Raw genomic sequence first — 19477 nt, 5'->3', positions numbered from 1 at the left:
TCGCAGTGGTTTTCTGTGGAAAACAAGAAAAACACTTTGTGTCATATCATTCAAATGTAAAACAACAACACCGAGCGTGCGTGCGTGCGTGCGTGCGTGCGTGCGTGCGTGCGTGCGTGCGTGTGTGTGTGTGTGTGTGTGTGTGTGTGTGTGTGTGTGTGTGTGTGTGTGTGTGTGTGTGTGTGTGTGTGTGTGTGTGTGTGTGTGTGATGTGGCTGCTTGTGATATGGTGGTGTTGGAGCGCCCTCTATGAGTTCATCGCTCCACTGTTCCCAGTTTGACTGCTGCACAATAAGTGTGTCTATTTGCTGAGATGCCCTTCTTTATTCAGAAAATTAGTAAAAAGTGCAAAATTGTATATTTGTGATGCTTGGTAAAATTGACTGCTATACCATATACACACACAGAACAAGAATTTCAGAAAGTGAAGTCTATGAAGATGGAAAATAACAATCTCAAAAACACATCAGATCTAATTCTGTCCTGCAAAAATGCTCTCAAACTCCATGAAAATGCAAATCTGTTTTTCTCCAGGGATATTCGTCTGCATGTTCCCCCTAAAAAGACTCTTACTTTGAAAAGGGGTCCAGCGCTCGAAGGGAGGAGAGGGGGGTGTCATTTCCTGAGAGTTATTTACTTTGAGCCAGATGATTACTTTTTTCGGAGGGAGGAGGGAGGACTGTAACATTGAATCAGTTACAGGTCGCTTAGCTGGAGCGCAGTTGTGAGGACGGTCGAGGATGCGGACAGAAGGTTGCACATATGCTCTCACAGCGCAGGATCTCTGAGGATTATAGCCGCTGCAAAGGACCCTTACTGCGCTTTTTGGAGCGACCAATTCACTGTGGATATACTTACACGAAAGGAATATAAAGAGGGGATTACTAAAAAGGTAATTGAAAGGCTGCTGGGATCCAAAAGATGATTGAAACACAATTCTACTCAGTCTTTTGTATAAAAAGTTTCCGGTGTTTTTTGTATCGAGTAGAGCGTTATGCATATTAAATAGAAGTATACGCTAGATGTCTAATAGGAGTTTAATTGCAGTTTTAATTAATTGATCCAATTATAACAATATTCACCATTCTGAAAATGTTTCTGGAAAAGTTATATTCAGTTATTTGAGAATGCACTGCTGTAATGGTAGTTTTATGCAACTTCTGCAAAAGGCAATGCATTTTCTTTTAGATTAGATTTATATTCCCCATGCACCATATGGTCTCACCCCTGGACGCCGTGACTCTGCGGGATAAAAGCGCTCGCTTTCGGCCTCACAGCTGGAGGTGTCACCTCGAAATGTGAAGGCACCATTGTTGGATGCTGCCTGGCATGTAATAGGAAACACATTGGGAAATGTTCATCACATTGTTTTCTCCTCTGCCCGTGGAATGTGAGGAATTAAAACGGAAAATCGGCACTGGACTGAGCCTGACTGAGGCTCAGAGCTACAGCTGAATGGATTCAAAAGGAGGAAAGAAGAACTTCGTGTGGAGCCACAACGCATTCTTTATCACCCTGTTGTGTCACCAACGGTTTTTGCCTAGGAATAGGCTACTGCTTGTGACTAAAAATCTAGACAAAGAAATAAACAAAAACAATTGTCATGGTAAATGCACAATTGCCTTTTTGGACGGATGTTCTTTTCAAAGAAATCAATGGATTAAAATGAACCATGTCACCGTGAGAGGAGGGCAGAAAGTTGAGACAAGCCTTATCAGCTGTTGCTCAAATGTTTCCAGGAGCAGAACGATGCATTTGCTATCTGCCACAATTGTTGAGTGGCTTGCTGGGACACGGGAATACAAGAAGGACATGCAAGCAGTCTGACTGCCACTCCAGGGTTAGTTAGATTTACGCGCAGTGGCTGCAGGATCCTCGCCAAAGCCAACGCAACATTCCTTTATTGAAATTGTTTGAGACAAGGCGTGAGCACAAACACGTCAACAAGCATTAGGCTTTTGTCAGCTATTCCCACGCGGATATGCACTTTTGTGCGAGTTGCGTCCGCTAATTATAGAGTTAAAGAAACCCAGGTTGGATAATTTAGGCCGGTGAGAACGAACCAGAGCGCAAAGCCACAGGAAGCTGCAAGGGCCAAACGGTTTTTTATTGTTTGGTGACATTGTCCATGGAAGATACAGAGTATCCACAAAGGTCCCCTGAAAAGGAATGGACACAATCAGAAATGTAAAGTTAATAAATGTTAAATAACTTACAAAGCAGAGGTGGTTTGTTTTGGAATTGGAGAAGAACAGATAATGTTTAGAATACGGTTTTTGTGTGAGCGCCTCATGTGTGGCCCCTGATTCTAGATCAGACAGACATCATAGAAAACAGACAGACAGACAGACAGAGAAAAGGTTATATCCGCTGCAGGAATTCTTGACAAAACTAAGCCTGAGAAGATATCTGAAATTAGTTAATAAATATTACTAAACTTGATATTGTCTTAATAAGTCAAATCAAACAATAAAAGGACATGCATAACTGTATTTTAGTTTAAAAAACAAAAACGGTTTTTGTCAAAGCAATAAAAAGGAAATTCTCTTCAATGAGACGAAACAAATACAACTTTAGAAAGGCGTCCCAACAAACTGGATATAATGAGATTCAAAGAGGCTCAGTGCCCTCAAAAGCTGGACTGTGTCGCCCTCTAGCGGCGGTCCCCATGTTCAGCACGAGCGCAGCAGACAGAACCGACTTGCCTCTGTAACATAACCAACATCATCCTGACGCATTGGAATTTACCGTCTTGTTATCTTCACCCTCATCCTACGAAAAATAATTAATGTAGCCCCGTGATAAATGTAACAGTGTAACCTTTTTCAGTACTGAAATGAGGTGGGAGACCATAAGTTTCGCTGCCAAGTTCCACAAATCCCTCTATAGCCTACATCTCTGGATTTATTATATCAGGGGCATGATAGCGGCAAGGAGTCAGTGTTACTGCACGGCTTTGATTCACGGGGAAATAAGTAATAAGCCAATGGTTTTATTGATTTAATCGTAATATTATATAATTGTTTAGAATGTGGACACAATGTTATCACGTTTTATCAGGAATAAACCATAAACCCAGATATGTTTGCTTTACTTGTTGACTAAATAATACGCTTTCTGTCTTTACAGGCCAGCACATCCATAGCCATGGATGGGGTAAAGGCCTCTCTCGTCTTTGGGGGTATGCTGGTGGTAGGCCTACTGGTTTCAGGTAAACATACAGTAGTAGCCCTATGCATAACATTACTGTTTTTCACATGTTTTGAAAGTTTCTCTAAATGTTTTCAAAACTATCTTTCAGTTACTTCCGGACTGTCGCCACCTACCATTGTTTCCAACGAAGAAGAGTTCGTCCTGCAGCCCAATTCCGTGTTCAACATAAGCTGTACCGGTAAAAGAAACGTCGTTTGGACTGAACCCCTGCCGAAAAACACCTTCGTTTACCCGGGATACTACACGGCGACACTTTTCATTTACAACGCAACTGTAGAAAACACCGGCTACTACATGTGCACCTATCAAACACAGGAGGGTGACCTGGAGGACGAACCCGAAGAAGACAATGAGGCCGGAATATATGTCTTCGTCCCAGGTGAATGACATGTTGTGTTGTACATCTGGTGCCAACTGTAATGGATTTACTGTGCATAATATGGACATTTAAAGTGAGACACAGCAACAGCGATCACTGTTGCTTACATTAAGTTGATGATTTGATCACAAATATACCTTTGCACCCACATCTCATAACTTAGATTACATTTTGTTTCACATCCAGATGCCCTGGCTCCCTTCGTCCCAGAAACCCCTGAAAACTTGGTAGTCCCAATGGAGACAGATGGGGTCCCCATCTCTTGCCGTGTGTCAGACCCCAACTCCCATGTCACCCTGAGGAGTGTCCCCAGTGGAGAGGACATGTCTGCCTTCTATGACCACAAAATGGGCTTCTTTGGAAGTCTCGTGCCTGGGCAGTACCAGTGTGAAACCTCAGTGAACGGCCACTCTATCAGAAGTGTTATTTACACTGTGGAGACTGAGGGTATGTTGAGACAACTACGCATTTATAGACCTTAGAATGCGGGAAAAAGGGACATTTCATAGATTTGGCTTAACATTTTCTTAAATTCTTCTGATGTTTTGCATTAAGAATCACTTTAAGTAACAGGATAATGATTAAGAAACTGCACAGCTGGAATCACTCCTCGATTGTGTTTACCATGAGAGCGCTGCATGGTGATCTCACTGCATGACTGCCATGACATTATGTCATTATCACAGAGGGAGATGATTGGACACGTCTGTTTTCACTCTGAGTGTGAGTAAGTGAGCAATGACGACCGACTGAGCCACCTCTCGGTGATAGATGAGCTCATGGTTATCAGGTTGTCACTATCTTGGGACCTGTGAGATGACGGTGCTGATATCTGCTCTCTGGTGGTTCCTCTAGTCCCTGCTGAGATGGACAATTTTGACGTGGAAGTAAAAGCCAGTGAGGAGACGGTGAGAGCAGGGCAGTCCTTTAACATCACGTGTGTCGCTCCCATTGGACTGGACTTTCAGCAGCAGTGGCTCCATCCCAAAAAACAGGCAAGATGCAGCCCATTTCCTCTCTGTGTTTTTTTTTTAATGTCTTTTCAATGTAGTCTCCAATATGGCTTCATCCATAATCAGCTTGAACTTCCCAGCCTTCTTGTCCTTTTTCCTTCAACCCTTTGTCATATGTCCATGTCATTTCCTACGCGGCAGCACTGAGCCTTAAATTAGCGAATAATGGTTTTGGACCTAAACCTACTTCAGCAGCGGCAAGTGAAATATAGCTCTGAGAATGGCCCTTAGTGGTTACAAAGTATGTGTTAGGAAAGCAGCGACTGAATGTTGTGTCTTCATTATGAGGACGTAGGCCAAACGGCTTTTTCTGCAGTTAACCCAATTTATGCAAGATGCTAACGGGAATTTCAGGACAAATGGCCTGAGGGGAGCAGGCAGTTCAAAAGAAGGAAAAACAGGATAGTAAATCCTTTGACCCCAGCAACCTAAATACTCGTAGGACAGATGTCTGCACATGACAGCCAGCTTAACATTTAATGCTTTTGAAGTGTTAGCTGAAAGGATATGAAAGAGTTTCATGTGCTTTTTAGTTTTGTTTATATTTATATTCACATTCTTAATCTATAGAACACGTCTGTTATTCTACGCGGGATTCCTTTAAGCCCTTTTCCAGAGACGGTCAGGGTAGGAACGCTGGAGTCTTGACTCCTGGTTTTGTTCTCAGTTGCAATTACAGACTTTTAAAAGACCCTGTGATCCTGATTTATCTCCTGTGGCCGAGCAAGTGTTTTAACCATTAGCCTCCAGCAGCACGCCGTGTGCACCAGTTCTCATACATTGTACCTGTTAAACGGAAGAACACTGACAGATAAAACATTGAAATATCCTATAACTCAGATATATTTGTTGTTCCGATGAGTAGGATCTCAAATCTATATTATTCTTCTGCTTTGAATAGGCTATGGGTGCAGTTCAGATAAAGGAAACCTCTCTTGACGGGGTCATCTACACCCTCAGTATCCCAAAAGCCACCTCTCAGGACAGCGGCAGCTACGAGTGCTCCGTCACCCACATCATCAGCGGCGAGGTCAGAGTCAGCAGTGTGGCTGTCACGGTCTTTGGTAAGTCTTTGTCTGTTCAGAATACATTTTAATACGTTTCAGGGAACTGTTAATATGTGATCACACCGCTTTCTTACATCCACTTAATGTTATATCATCATCATTCAGATACTTTTGCCCTGGCCTTACATATGTGCACACGGTGCTCTTTGTGCTGTGTGGAAGTCATTTTCTGCCATCCGACCGTAAAGATTCACCTCTGCTTTCAACATCAGCTACTATGTTTTATGGGATGGCTCCAGCAGATGTGTGTCAAGCAGCAGGCCTTCATTTTACCTTTCTGTCTCTCCACCTGCATCTCAATCCTCACTGCGCTGTCCTGCTGTAGCTTCAGTCACTGAATCCTAGACTCAACCCATTTTAATCACCCTTTTTGTTGACTTATTTCCTGTTTCTCTCTTCAGAAGAAAACTGCTTTGTGGCAGTGGATCACAGCGGGATTCAAACATCAGAATTTGTCAGCCTCTTAGAGGAGACAGAGTATACCATCCTCATTAATGCCTACCCAAACCCTAAAGTGTCGTGGCTGAAAGACGGCAAAGCCATGCCACAGACCTACTACATCTTCGCCAAAACAAGCCACCTCGAAGGAAATCGGTGAGATATAATGTTAATATTTAATATATTGAAAGATCAATGGATGAGGCTTTAACATTTTAGTTATCACAGCTGGTATACAGTTCCAGAACTAGTATGACATCTTTGAAAATACATTTATTTTCAACATGAGCATTTATTTTATGCTAATCTAAAATCTAACTAATCTAAAACTGAAAACAGGGAAACCAATAGCTCTGTCTACCAGCAAAGCTCACCAGTCAACATGCTCATGTTTGTTCTGCTAAAAACAAACAATTTCATTCACCAATGTCCAGGGGACTAATTCTAACTACGAGCAGTAACTTCCTAAAGGAATAGTCCAATACATAACCTCCGATAAAACTACAATGTGTAATTTTAACACTTTGAAGCAAAAATCAATGAGCTTAATATGTGCTTTTATTTTCTTCTCACAGGTATCAAAGCATTCTGACATTACGGCAGCCTTTGGTGAAAGACAACGGGAATTATACCATCACAGCCATCAGTGGCTCTCGCACTGCTCACTTCTCCTTTACCCTCAAAGTGAAAGGTAAGATAGATAGATAGATAGATAGATAGATAGGTAGATAGATAGATAGATGGATGGATTGATTGATTGATTTATGATCTATGACTGAGTAATTTACATGTTACTTTACTTTCCTACAGCTCCCACTGCAATGATGTTCCCACCATCCTCGGGCCCTGTGCTGCTGCCACAGGTGGAGGAGATGGTGGTGCCCCTCCACACTCCTTTCACCTTGACCTGTCGGGGAGAGGCAAAACTAGACTGGGCTACGCCGCTGGTTGTGCACGAGCAAACACAAGAAGACAACAGCGGCCTTTTTGTCACCACCATCACTGTGGACAACGCCAGTGCAATGCACACTGGCTACTACACCTGCTTCTACGCCAGAAATACCACTGAGGACACAGAGGACAGCAGCATCTACGTCTATGTGCCAGGTACACAGCAGATATGAGCGTGTGTTTTTATAATTTGACTTTATTGACTTGGATTTGGTTTATTAACTCTTTTTTTTTACTCCAAAACAGATCCAGACGTTCCCTTTGTGACCTCCTTGGTTCCTTTTGGCAACCATGTGCTGTCGGACCAAGAGGAGATGGAGATTCAATGCCGGGTGTCTGATCCCAGTGCTAACGTGACCCTGGTTAACGTTGACACCCAGCTACCTGTGCCCAGCTTTTATGACAGCAAGAGGGGCGCTTTGGGAGTATTCACTGCTGGGACCTACGTCTGTAAGGCTCTAGTGAACGGAGAGGAACGCGACAGCGAGGAATACATCGTCCACGGCTGGACAGGTGTGTTAAACTACTTTTAAAATCTGACCTACCTTTGGAAGTCTGCTCTGTGTTTTCTCGGGTGGATCTGTGCCCTCACACATGTTGTCCTGGTATCTCAGGTGGCGCTGCACTGCATGTTGAGCTGACAGCCAAACGCACTGCTCTACTTGTGGGAGAAACCATCACAGTGAACTGTCTGGCTAGGGGATCTGAGATTCTGGAAGACCACTGGAAATACCCTGGAATACTGGTGAGAGCAAAGGTCATCCTATGCAGCGCAAAAAAAGTGATCCATGTCCCAAAAGGCCTATTAAAAAAACTCAAAACATCTGCTGATGTTCCTTATCGTTTGAACAGGCTAATCGTGCTATCAAGACAGTGCATGAGAATAAGAGGGATCAGGAGATCCTTTACACCCTGACAATCCAAAAGGCCTCAATCAAGGACAACGGCATCTACTCCTGCTCCATCACTGATATCATCAGTGATGACATCCAGATAAAGGAACTAGCCATTCGAGTTTTTGGTATGAAATCTTTATTATGTTTACTTGGCATTATCTGATAAATGTGTCTCTTTCCTGTGGTGATGAACTATTACTGACTGTTTGCCTCTCCTCTTTTCTAACAGCAAGTAGGTTTTTGTCCATCACACCGGAGTTCGGGGAATATGAATCGGCAGAGCTGGATGAGGTTCGGGAGTTCAGGGCTGAAATCAGTGCTTTCCCCAGTGCTCATGTCACCTGGCTGAAGGACGGCATCCCACTGAGCGACGTGACGGCGGAGATCACCACCAGCCTCCGGCAGCTCAGCGAGACCAGGTGAGTGTAATGACAAGCTCCAAGCTAACATTCTCACACATCAACCAGGCCTGTCATTAGGGTTTAGTGCGTTAATGAACTTCTATTACTGTGTCTTTATTGCAGTTTCGTTTTGTGTTGCTCTGTTTAGCTACTTGAGTGTTCTTACCCTGATCCGGGCCAAAGAGGAGGACAGCGGGAACTACACCATCCGAGTGGAAAATGGAGAACATATTCGTGACGTCGGGTTAAACCTGGAGGTCAAAGGTAAGAGAGAGGAATGTCCCAAACCCTTCATTACCTTTATGTTCTTAGATACCGCTGTCACAACCTTTTGGCCCAGTTACAGTTTGTCTTTTCCTCACATATTTACACACACTCTGTCGGACTATGTTACAGTTCCTGCAGTTATTCTGGACCTGATGGACATCCACCATGGCTCAGCCAAAGGTCAGGCTGTGGTGTGCATAACCAGAGGGCAGCCCACTCCTGTGGTGGAGTGGTTCGTCTGCAAGAACATCAAACAGTAAGTCTTCTTTAGTGCAATAATCTTCCGCTCGTCAGCCAACAGAAATAACTTTTATTCCAGATACATGAAGTCGCTCATCTCTAAATTAATAATATATCTGTCTTCTGTTTTTTACATTAAGCTGTGCCAATGACTCGTCTTCCTGGGTGCCCCTCCCCGCCAACTCCACGGGGATCACAATGGATTCGCGCTTTGACGAGGAAAATAACCTGGAGAGTCAAGTCACGTTTGGTCATCTGGAAAGCACGCTGGCAGTGCGCTGCCTCGCCAGGAACGAAATGGCCGCCGTCAGCAGGGAGGTCAAACTGGTGTCCAATGGTAATAATACCTTTAATGTAACAACCCTTTTCATGGCAGTCATAACATTACAATACATTACAACTTACGTTACACAAGGTCACCAATACAACATACAACGCGTAACAAAAGACAACTCATGAAAACATCAACAAAGTGAGCAATACGACATTCAATGAGCAATAGAGCAGCTAGTGTAGTGGGAGCAGTTCAATTGAGTAAGCTTTAGATTTAGATCAGATTTGTATTGGAGTGAGTTCCAAGGTTTGGTTTGCTTTAGAGAACAGCCCTGGGACCCATTGTTTTATGGCTGGTTGTTGTAAGAACACACACATGGTTGTTGTTTTCCCTTTTCCACTCAAATCAGCTTTTAAATGGACCTGTGAGGTTGTTGTTTCCGCCTTGGTTCCTCTGATGTTCCTTCCAGTCCCGACACTCATAGTGCGATAGGCTGTGTGAGTGCCTGTGTGAGTGCCTGTGTTCAGTGCCGGCTTAGTGCTGTCAGTGTTACAGCAGCTGTCACATGATGAGTTTGTGGAGAGACAGCTGATAGGGGGCTGTGCTTTAACCGTGAGGAAGGGGCCTTTTTCTGACAGCTAAGCAAGTGATCATTTGGGCATTTGGTCCGACCAGATGAGCTTTACACCCCCTACCCCTACGCCTGCTCCTTCTCAACCTAAGTGCCTGCACTCCTCCCCCACCTTCCCTGTTATCTTACCAGCATACCTTTTGGTCGTGTTAAAAAATACAGCCGATGGATCTATTAGTTTTAGAGGCCTGACAGAAGATCTTTATCATGCAACAAGCGGAACACAAAAGGAAGTATCACAATATTTGTGTTATATCTATATCTATGCCAAAGTATTTACACAATGAGATTTTGATACATAATCAACATTAATTTGGATATAATGACTGAATGGCAAGGCAAATTATGTAATAGTCTGGTGACTGTAATGCAGCATTAAAAATAGGAAAAGACACATATGCAACATGACGATAACCGACAACTAATAACATAATACACACATATCGATATAATATCTATGTATTGCCCAGACCTAATTGCAAGCATTTCATGTTGTCATGACACCGGACACATGTTAGATCCATGTGTTGAATGTGATGTCCATCTAACATGTGTGCCCGCTGGCTCTCCTCCCGAACAGGCCCTCACCCAGAGCTGACTGTAGCTGCTGCTGTGCTGGTGCTCCTGGTCATTGTCATCATCTCACTCATTGTCTTGGTTATTATCTGGAAACAGGTACTGTTACCACCATTCTGCGTTCATTCTCACATATTCCCTCTCACATCTATGCTTCTACTCTCCCACATGTTTATGTATTTTGGGAGCTTTGCAAAATCAAGCCTTGTTTTCAGATACAGACCGCAATCTTAAAATAAATGATGATTGTGGTTTATGACAACTAAGAATGTTTAGGAACTATCCACAAAATAACAACAATACTATCCAGAGTAAAAGTATCTTGAGCTCATAAATTAAATACAATTTAGAGGCAGAGTTTGCAAGGCTAGGAGAAAATTGCTGAAAATTGAAAAATGTCCCAAAATCCAAATATATGGAAGAAGCACATCAAGAGTTTTAACCGTATCTGTGTTGTCTTACAGAAACCACGGTATGAGATCCGCTGGAGGGTCATAGAGTCTGTGAGCCCAGACGGCCATGAGTACATCTATGTGGATCCCATGCAGCTTCCCTACGACTCCAGATGGGAATTCGCCCGTGACAGACTTGTGCTCGGTAAGCCGACTGTTATTTACAATGTGCTAAAAGCTGTATCCTTGTCTCAGTGGCTCTGTGGCCACCATGCAGGGATGTTCTGGCCACGAGGCTGCCATGAGCTTATCTCACTCGGGCAGAAGGGGTTTTCTGGCTGGAGTTCGCTTTGACTCAGTGATCAAGGCGACATTCGGCCACTGAAAGAGTCACAGTAGAGAAAGCAGAGGCCTCTGAAGTTATCAGCTGTGTTTGCATGACTGTTTTATGCAGGATATTTTTGCTTTTCGTTATTATTAATCAATTCCATTGCTGTTGTGTTTTCCTCAGGTCGTATCCTTGGCTCTGGAGCCTTTGGGAAGGTGGTCGAGGGCACTGCTTACGGACTCAGCCGCTCGCAACCTGTCATGAAGGTGGCAGTGAAAATGCTGAAACGTGAGTTTAACAGATTACAATTACAGAACATTTAAGCTATGATGCTGCCAGTCATCGGATATGTTTCTTTAAACCAGTAAAGGTCATTAGTTGGGGAATTGTTACTTCTGCAACTTAAATATACTACACATGAAACTGTAAGGCGTACCTCAATCCTCACTTTTCTTTTACTTTTCTTCAATTTCAAGTATATTGCAAAGATACATTTCTAATATCCATGTTGTCATTGTTTTATGACGTCTAATTGCCAAACAAGGGGGTGGACAGGTTAGAGAGCATAACAACTCCTGTGACAAATGAATAAGCTTTAGGCCTGCTAACATGTAATACCAACATGTAGCAACACCACCCCTTGTAGCTGGTTTTACAACCGTATGCAGGACTCTGTACCTGTAGGGGCAAGAGGGGAACATAGTGAAAGAAAGACATGCACAACTATAAAGGCATTTTCTACACAAAGATGAAGCTAATGATAGAAGTCTTGGCTGAATGAGGTTTGTTTGATGGTCTGATGTTGTGTGATGATAGTCACGGTTGCTGTGCCTTCTTTCAGCCACGGCGCGCTCCAGTGAGAAACAGGCCCTGATGTCTGAACTGAAGATCATGACTCATCTTGGACCACATCTCAACATTGTTAACCTCCTGGGAGCGTGCACCAAGTCAGGTGAATAATACACACCCACATTGGAATTATAAAGACACACACACTCCTTCATTGGCAAACACATGCTGTATAATAACTGTCAGGTTAACCATTGTTGCCTTTCCCTTGCATTTTAATCACTGCTTTCAATTTAAAGAAACACCCACATGCTGCCTAAACCTGCATTCACAGGAATGTGTACACATTTACAGCTCTAACAGCCAAACAGATTGACAGCCTTGTCTCCTCTCTTGGTGGGTGTGGTATTATAATAGGCTTTTTATGGGAAAGTGGAGGCTTGCCCTCTTGACTGTGCTTTTAGCATTTACGAGCCTCTGATAAGATTAGCCTGCAGACTGCCGCCGATGCATGACATTATCTGCCGTTTTGTTCCCAGGCCCTATCTACATTATCACTGAATACTGCTTCTACGGGGACCTGGTCAACCATCTGCACAAGAACAGGGAGAGCTTCATCAGCCTGAACCCAGAGAAAAGTAAAAAAGAGATGGATATCTTTGGAATCAACCCAGTGGATGAGAGCAGCAGGAGGTAACGATTATACCTTTGACAGTTTGCAGTTACAAATGCACAATTTATTTCTGGAATTATCCTTGTGATTCCGACACTTATTGTGTTTGGAAAATATGAAATAATAGACACACAAATTACACTTTTTACATCATTTCACTCCCCCTTAGCCACTCCCGAATATTACAGCCATCGTCACAACAATTTGCACAATCGTCTCTCACACACTAATTCTCCCCCCTGCCCCTTAATCGGTAACTCTATCGCCATTTTCGCCATGGTTGAGGATTGTCTGGCGTCTTCACCTAATCAAATCGCAGTCTGAAGTGGTTTCAGCTTTCAACCTAATTTCATTGTAATGGGGAAACCTCGATCAGACGTTCATGGTGAAACAGCAGCCCTCCATTTCCCTCCGAGGCGCATCTGTGTTGATGGATGACTCACAGTGACCACACCTCGAATTGACCATAACATGATTTAATCCCGGCTACCATGTTAGGCTCAACCACATCTTCCTCTAAATCTAGCCAGAGGGAGGGAGAGGATTTAAGGGCACACGCACATTGACAAACACAATAGAGGGCTGAAAAACATAATGTTGTATCACTATTGTGTTTCATGTGGTTTAATGTTCCCACATAATGTCCTCGCCTCATCACTAACAGCATTTATTTCTCTTTTATCTTTGCACACAGCTATGTGATTCTGTCCTTTGAGAGCAAAGGAGACTACATGGATATGAAGCAGAGTGACAACACTCAGTATGTTCCCATGCTGGAGATGAACAATGCCTCCAAGTACTCAGACATCCAGAAATCTGACTATGACCACCCTCCGTCTAAGAAAGGTACGCATACACAGTTTCTCCCTGTCCTCCTTTCACTCTCTCCACTCTGTGTACTCACTTGACTTTACGGCTGTGTTTGAGTCTGTGTTGGTTAAGGGGTACTCCCTTGTCAGAATTTAGGACTGGTACAACCCTGTAATTATATGGAGAAGATAATTGTAGCACACACATAATAATGCCCGGTTTCTCCCTGCCATTAGTAAAACCAGTGTTTGAGCAGCCAGTACTATATTTACAATACATGATGAACATATACTCATGGTGTTTTCTGTGTGTGTCTTCTAAACCAGAGGGCGAGATGGACGACCTGATGTCAGAGGACATTAACGAGGGCCTCACCACCACAGATCTGCTCAGTTTTACTTACCAAGTGGCCAAAGGCATGGAGTTCCTGTCTTCCAAAAATGTACGTCTTGTCCACAGAGGGAAAATGAATGAAAATGTTGTTTTTATATCCTCTCCATTTATATAGTTGGGGTTTGCAAACCTCACATATACCCTGCAGCCTCACATGCCCCTGCTTCCCACTGCTTGTGGATTTTGTGTCCTAAAATGGGACAGCGGTGCTGGCCAAAAGGGGGACAGAGACCATCAGCAGCTGTATGATAAGCAGTCTGGTGAAGGCTGCTGAGCCCACTCAGGAGAGAGGCCAGGGGCTGAATATAGTAGCAGCACAGCTAGGGCTAGAATTACCGGGCGGCCAGAAGCTAGTCATTCAGCTTCATAGTTATTATCCCTAAATATCCAGTGGTTACAGCCATCCCTCCTACTGGCATGTTTACACAAAGACCATGCTTTATAAAGAAATATGAAACAGTATTAAAAATGAACTCGGATTAATTCAAACCCACAGTCGGGAGCCTTGGGAGCAAAATGTGTTTGGACTTGTGGAAATTGAGGCTTGAAAACAATGTGTATGATCATGAGCTGCTACTCACCTTTGCTTTTTCTTTTTGCAGTGTGTGCATCGGGACCTCGCCGCCAGGAATGTCCTCCTCTCTCAGGGCAAGATAGTGAAGATCTGTGACTTCGGACTGGCCCGAGACATCATGCATGACAACAACTATGTCTCCAAAGGGAGTGTAAGTCTCATGAATATCACTTAAACATAGCTTTATTATATTTTTCCATAAAGGTTTTGCCAACGTAAACATTTCCTCTCCTTCATCACACAGACTTTCCTGCCAGTGAAGTGGATGGCGCCAGAGAGTATTTTTGACAACATGTACACCAGTCTCAGTGATGTTTGGTCATACGGCATCCTGCTCTGGGAGATATTCTCCTTAGGTAAGCCCCCTGCAAACATCTATGAAAGAAAACAAATCCTTGACACTGTTGAAGTAGGATGATAAACTCATGAGAATCTCTTTTGATCTGAAGGTGGCACCCCATACCCAGGGATGGTGGTGGATTCAAGCTTCTACAACAAGATCAAGAGTGGATTCAGGATGTCCAAACCAGAGCACGCACCTGAGGACGTGTACGTGATAATTCACACGACGACTGTACTGTTGCTGTGCATGACATGAAGCCTCCTTGACATCCTGATATATGAGGAATGCGTGATAAACAGTGGCTGACATGAGTCATGGCTAAATTACTGGGTGAAGGACAGGTCGTACTGTTCTCTATGTTAACATTGCCTGTGTTTTTAGGTATGAGATGATGATGAAGTGCTGGAACAGCGAGCCGGAAAAGAGGCCGACTTTCCTTGGTCTGAGTGAAACTGTTTCCACTTTGCTGCCCTCCAACTACAAGAAGGTGAGTCTCACGTGACCTCTCACATCCTCCGACCTCTTTGAATTCTTAACACCTGCTTTTTAGTTATGCTACACATTATGTTCCTCTCTTTTTCGGGCATTTTATGGCTGATACGTTTTTGTAAACATCCTCCTCCATGCTTTTGTTTTTATTCACATTGCAGAGTAAGTACAGGTTAAAAATAATTAATATGCACTCTTTAAGTAGCAGGTTGGTCATTTCCCTTCCACTTCCCCTGAGAGTGCATTCGGAGTGTTTCTGTGGGCTCTGTGTTTTTCTGTAAAACACCAACCTACGAGTGATTAGAGTGCAAAAGCAGCAGCTGGATGTCAGAGCGGCTGCCCTCAGACCGGGTGATGACGCAGCTCCAGCTCTCTCCTCCACCACCGGACCTTCATTTCTCCCTTAAACTGCACACCGCACATGAACACAGCTTCACCTCTGCCTCTACAGAGTTCATTTTTGGGGGGCAGAGGAGGAACTGACGCTCGCTCTAGCACCTGGGGGATAAATAGCATGTGTGATTTTCAGTTTTAACACACCACCACCCATCTGCCAACACAACCAGTGATCACACGAATACATCAGATCTCCTAAGACATTGTGCCTTATCTAAAATGTGCATTTGTATTATATTAAGCATTTAATAATAATGTTCATCTGTATTTCTTTGCAGCATTATGAGAGGGTGAACCACGACTTCCTGAAGAGCGACCACCCCGCTGTGACTCGGGTTTGCGTGGAGAACGACGACGCCTACATCGGCATCACCCAAAAGAACCAGTGCAAGCTGAAGGACAGGGAAAGCGGCTTCGATGAGCAGCGGCTGAGCTCTGACAGCGGCTACATCATCCCCCTGCCAGACCTGGACCCCTTATCTGACGATGAATATGGAAAGAGGAACAGACACGGGTAAATAGAACCAAACATTTACCTCCGATACTCTTTGCTGTCTATTTTAGAGGTTTCTTAAAGTGGGAGGCTGAGCTGCAAACAGTTTCAGGAAAGGCTAAGTGAATTGAAGTGAAGTAACAGTAGTAATGAAAAGAAGATCACATAGAATAGCCTTACTTTTTGTCATTTGGTATAAGATTTACTTCAGGAATCTAGTTTTTTTGGGGGAATTTTGCAAAGTCAGAAACTAATAAAAGCCTTAAGATAGAACTTGAATGTAATCTGAAGTTGTTTCGATAGACAGTGTTATGCTATCTTGGCTAATTCTTTGAGTGTCTATTAGATCATAACACAATCATGATCCTATAGGCATGCAGGAGTTGAGCGAACCTAAACAAGTAAACTAATAGGAGGGTTTGGCTTTTTTAAAGCTTTGTCTGAGGGGAGGTCCCCAGTCTTAGATTTGACAACCCATATTCACCACAGAAGACGCTAACCTGAGTTTTTCGTGTCTCCTGCAGCTCTCAGACCTCCGACGAGAGCGCCATTGAGACGGGCTCCAGCATCTCTACTTATGCTAAGCGCGAGGGTGAGACTCTGGAGGACATCACGCTGTTGGACGAGATGTGTCTGGACTGTAGTGACCTGGGGGAGGACAGCTTCCTCTGACAACTACCCAGCCTGTGGAGTAGAAGCAGCAAGAAAACGGGTGTTAGGACACAGGAAACTAGAGAAACACTTGTAAATCAACCAAAGACTGGCTGGTGACCCTCTATCCCCTCCATTCCTTCTCCCTGACCGCCCGTTCAGAGGACAGAAAAAACCACTTCACTGTTTGGATGAGTCTGTGGTGACAGCACGGTACACGCTTTACTTCTCCCTGGACACTGCCCCCTGTTGGGCTGGAGGAGTGAGCGAGCATTAATGAGAACATGACATCAAGGACTCAAAGAACCACGGAGCCTGTGTGTTGGACATATCTAGATAGAAAAGATGAAAAAGATTGTGTTTTTAGTTAGCAGAGCTTTATTCTCGGGCATTCTCTGAACAGCAATATAAGCAAGAAGGGACGATTTCAACAAATTGGACTAAATGAACACCACAGGATATCGTTCAATAGGATATATTTAACCACTACTGATGCACTAAAATAAATGAGTCCAATACTAGCAACAGCATTGGCAGGTAAACTGACTTCACACTCACTCACTACAAGATAAGCACCTGATGCTGGCACAATCAGTATCAAAACTCAGATTTGAAAGCACAAAATCTGGACTTTGTTTTTTGTACATGACTATATTCTTTTTTCAATATGTACGGTAATTCAAATTTATTTTTGTACCTCATCATTATGTAAACATGTATTATTTGTGAATAACGAGTAGATGTTGACCATAGCTGTTTGAATGGTTATGAGAGTAGAGCTTTTGAGTACATGCATCTTTGCGGTGTCTCATCTTTTGCCCAAATACAACATAATGTTCTCAAATAATGATCATCATCCCTGATAAGGACTTCAGTCATATGTGTCATATGGGCTTTGAAAAACAAAACGAAGTGTGATTGTATTGTAAATAGATCGAGAGTTGTTTTATAAGAGAGACTTATTGGGAAACAGTATTTTATATAAGCACATATTAAGCGTCTGCACCCAAATTCAGCCACGTGGAGCCAATGGTTTGGATGAATCCATTAAAACAAAAATAAATATCACTCTTATCAAAAGGAAAAACTATGGAAACATTTGCTAAAATAGCATCATATAGTCTGAAAATATTACAAATATTCATATGTTCCAATGTGTTCAAGTATGATATGGAGTTATCAATTTAAATAATTTAAAAAAGGGAAAATTAAAGCAATCAAAGAGAAACCCAGCCCATCATGTCAATGAACACGGCAAAAAAAAATATATATCTCCAATAGCTTCACTAGCAGCTGTGTCCTCCTGTCTCATATTTTATCTAATGTCCTGACGTCTATTAGCAGGTTCTAGTTATAATAAGACACTAGATGGACTAGAGATTTATGTCGATCTGATGTTATACATCAGTTATGTGTAGACTGTGTAATCCTCTGTATCCTCCAGCTACTGTACCAGCTGTGCCACTGCCTTTGCCTCTTCCTGTTGACTGTGATATAATCTGCAATCATTTGTTGCACTTTTTGCTTTTTCCATATTGTTTTGGATGTTGCAGTAAAAAAACAAACAAGAAAAAAGTACTTCAGAAAGGTCTTGCTTTGGCTTTAGATGTGTAAAGCTGTGTGGATGTGAATGTTTGTGCAGCAGGTGAGTGATTTGTTGTTGACGGTACAGTATCTGTAACTATAGATAATCACACCCAATATGTCGATTTAATACTGTGTTTCATTATGCTACAACATGTACATTCAGATGATTTATATTTCAATAAATGATTTATAATGTAAAAAGAATAAGACTTGTCCTTGCTCACTGTGTTTTTAAAGTATCACACAACCAAATGGAAAAAAATCAGTTACAGAAAATTATTTATGAGGCGCGTGTCTATGGAATGAGAGGAAATTGCCAAATAACTTTATTGTTCAATTTTGTCAACAATGATATTGCATGCGAAAGAATATTTAGCATTCCTGGACAAGAATAATGAGACTCATATTGTATATTTGGCAACATAACATATTGGTAAATAACATCAATGTGAATAATACAAGACTGGAAAAGGAAATGTGTTCTTATGTTATTTTCCTACACCCAAGCACTGGGTGTATGTGTGTGACCGTTGTGTGACACACACAACGGTCACACACATGACCGGTAGTGGCTTAAGAAATAAAATACAGATATCAAGTACAATTATCTGTACAACAATGTATTATCCAATACATATACATTATGCAGTAAAATAAATGACATTATTATGTCTTTACTCATGCAACAATGTTTACACAGGTTTTTACTGTTCTTGCTCGTCAAGCTAGCGTTTGTTTTTCATATTTACTTTACAGTTGGTTGATTCAGTATGGTGGTTCTCCCTTCCAAAGGATTGTGAGATAAAGAATTGTGGCAAGTAAAAGACAATGCAAAGCTGTATTAATTTCTTAAAATGCTGTTGGCCTACAGTTCTGTTAAAAGATTGTGAGCCTCTCCGCTCACAGTGTTCAAATAGGGACGGAAAGAGCAGGTCGGTTTATCACAGGCGTTTATTAGAACCATGTTCTTTAGTGTTTTGTTAAACCGTTCCACCAGGCCGTCGGTCTGCGGATGGTAAACACTAGTCCGTATTGAATGGACGCCCAGTAGTTCATACAGCTCGCGTAGTGTGCGTGACATAAACTGTGTGCCCTGGTCAGTCAGGATCTCTTTCCGGATCCCGACTCGGGAGATAATGTGAAACAGTGCCTGTGCGACGCTCTTTGCAGAGATATTACGCAGCGGCACTGCTTCGGGATATCGCTAGGACTA

General features: G+C 42.8%; 1 protein-coding gene across 2 annotated transcripts; it reads left to right on the top strand.

Annotated features, from left to right (window-relative positions):
• Positions 1-705: 705 nt before the first annotated feature.
• Positions 706-18462, top strand: pdgfra (platelet-derived growth factor receptor, alpha polypeptide). 2 transcript variants are annotated; one of them, XM_034081843.1, is made up of 29 exons: positions 706-892; positions 3130-3211; positions 3302-3592; positions 3779-4039; positions 4448-4587; positions 5507-5669; positions 6077-6266; positions 6686-6801; positions 6921-7217; positions 7308-7574; positions 7676-7806; positions 7914-8082; positions 8187-8376; positions 8507-8622; positions 8755-8881; positions 9006-9202; positions 10351-10445; positions 10811-10943; positions 11250-11354; positions 11908-12018; positions 12395-12548; positions 13223-13374; positions 13665-13780; positions 14334-14456; positions 14550-14661; positions 14755-14854; positions 15030-15135; positions 15812-16047; positions 16551-18462. In XM_034081843.1, the coding sequence occupies exons 2-29, from the start codon at positions 3148-3150 to the stop codon at positions 16696-16698; spliced, it is 4410 nt and encodes a 1469-aa protein (XP_033937734.1). In that variant the 5' UTR covers positions 706-892; positions 3130-3147; the 3' UTR covers positions 16699-18462. The 2 variants fall into 2 exon arrangements, with proteins under 2 accessions (XP_033937734.1, XP_033937733.1); XM_034081842.1 differs by having other exon boundaries at positions 6074-6266.
• The last annotated feature ends 1015 nt before the right edge of the window (positions 18463-19477 follow it).

Source organism: Pseudochaenichthys georgianus, chromosome 4 (genome assembly GCF_902827115.2).
Source record: "Pseudochaenichthys georgianus chromosome 4, fPseGeo1.2, whole genome shotgun sequence".
In the NCBI taxonomy this organism is placed as follows: Eukaryota; Metazoa; Chordata; class Actinopteri; order Perciformes; family Channichthyidae; genus Pseudochaenichthys; species Pseudochaenichthys georgianus.
Note: the sequence above shows the minus strand (reverse complement) of the source record. Positions and strands in the feature narration are given on the sequence as shown.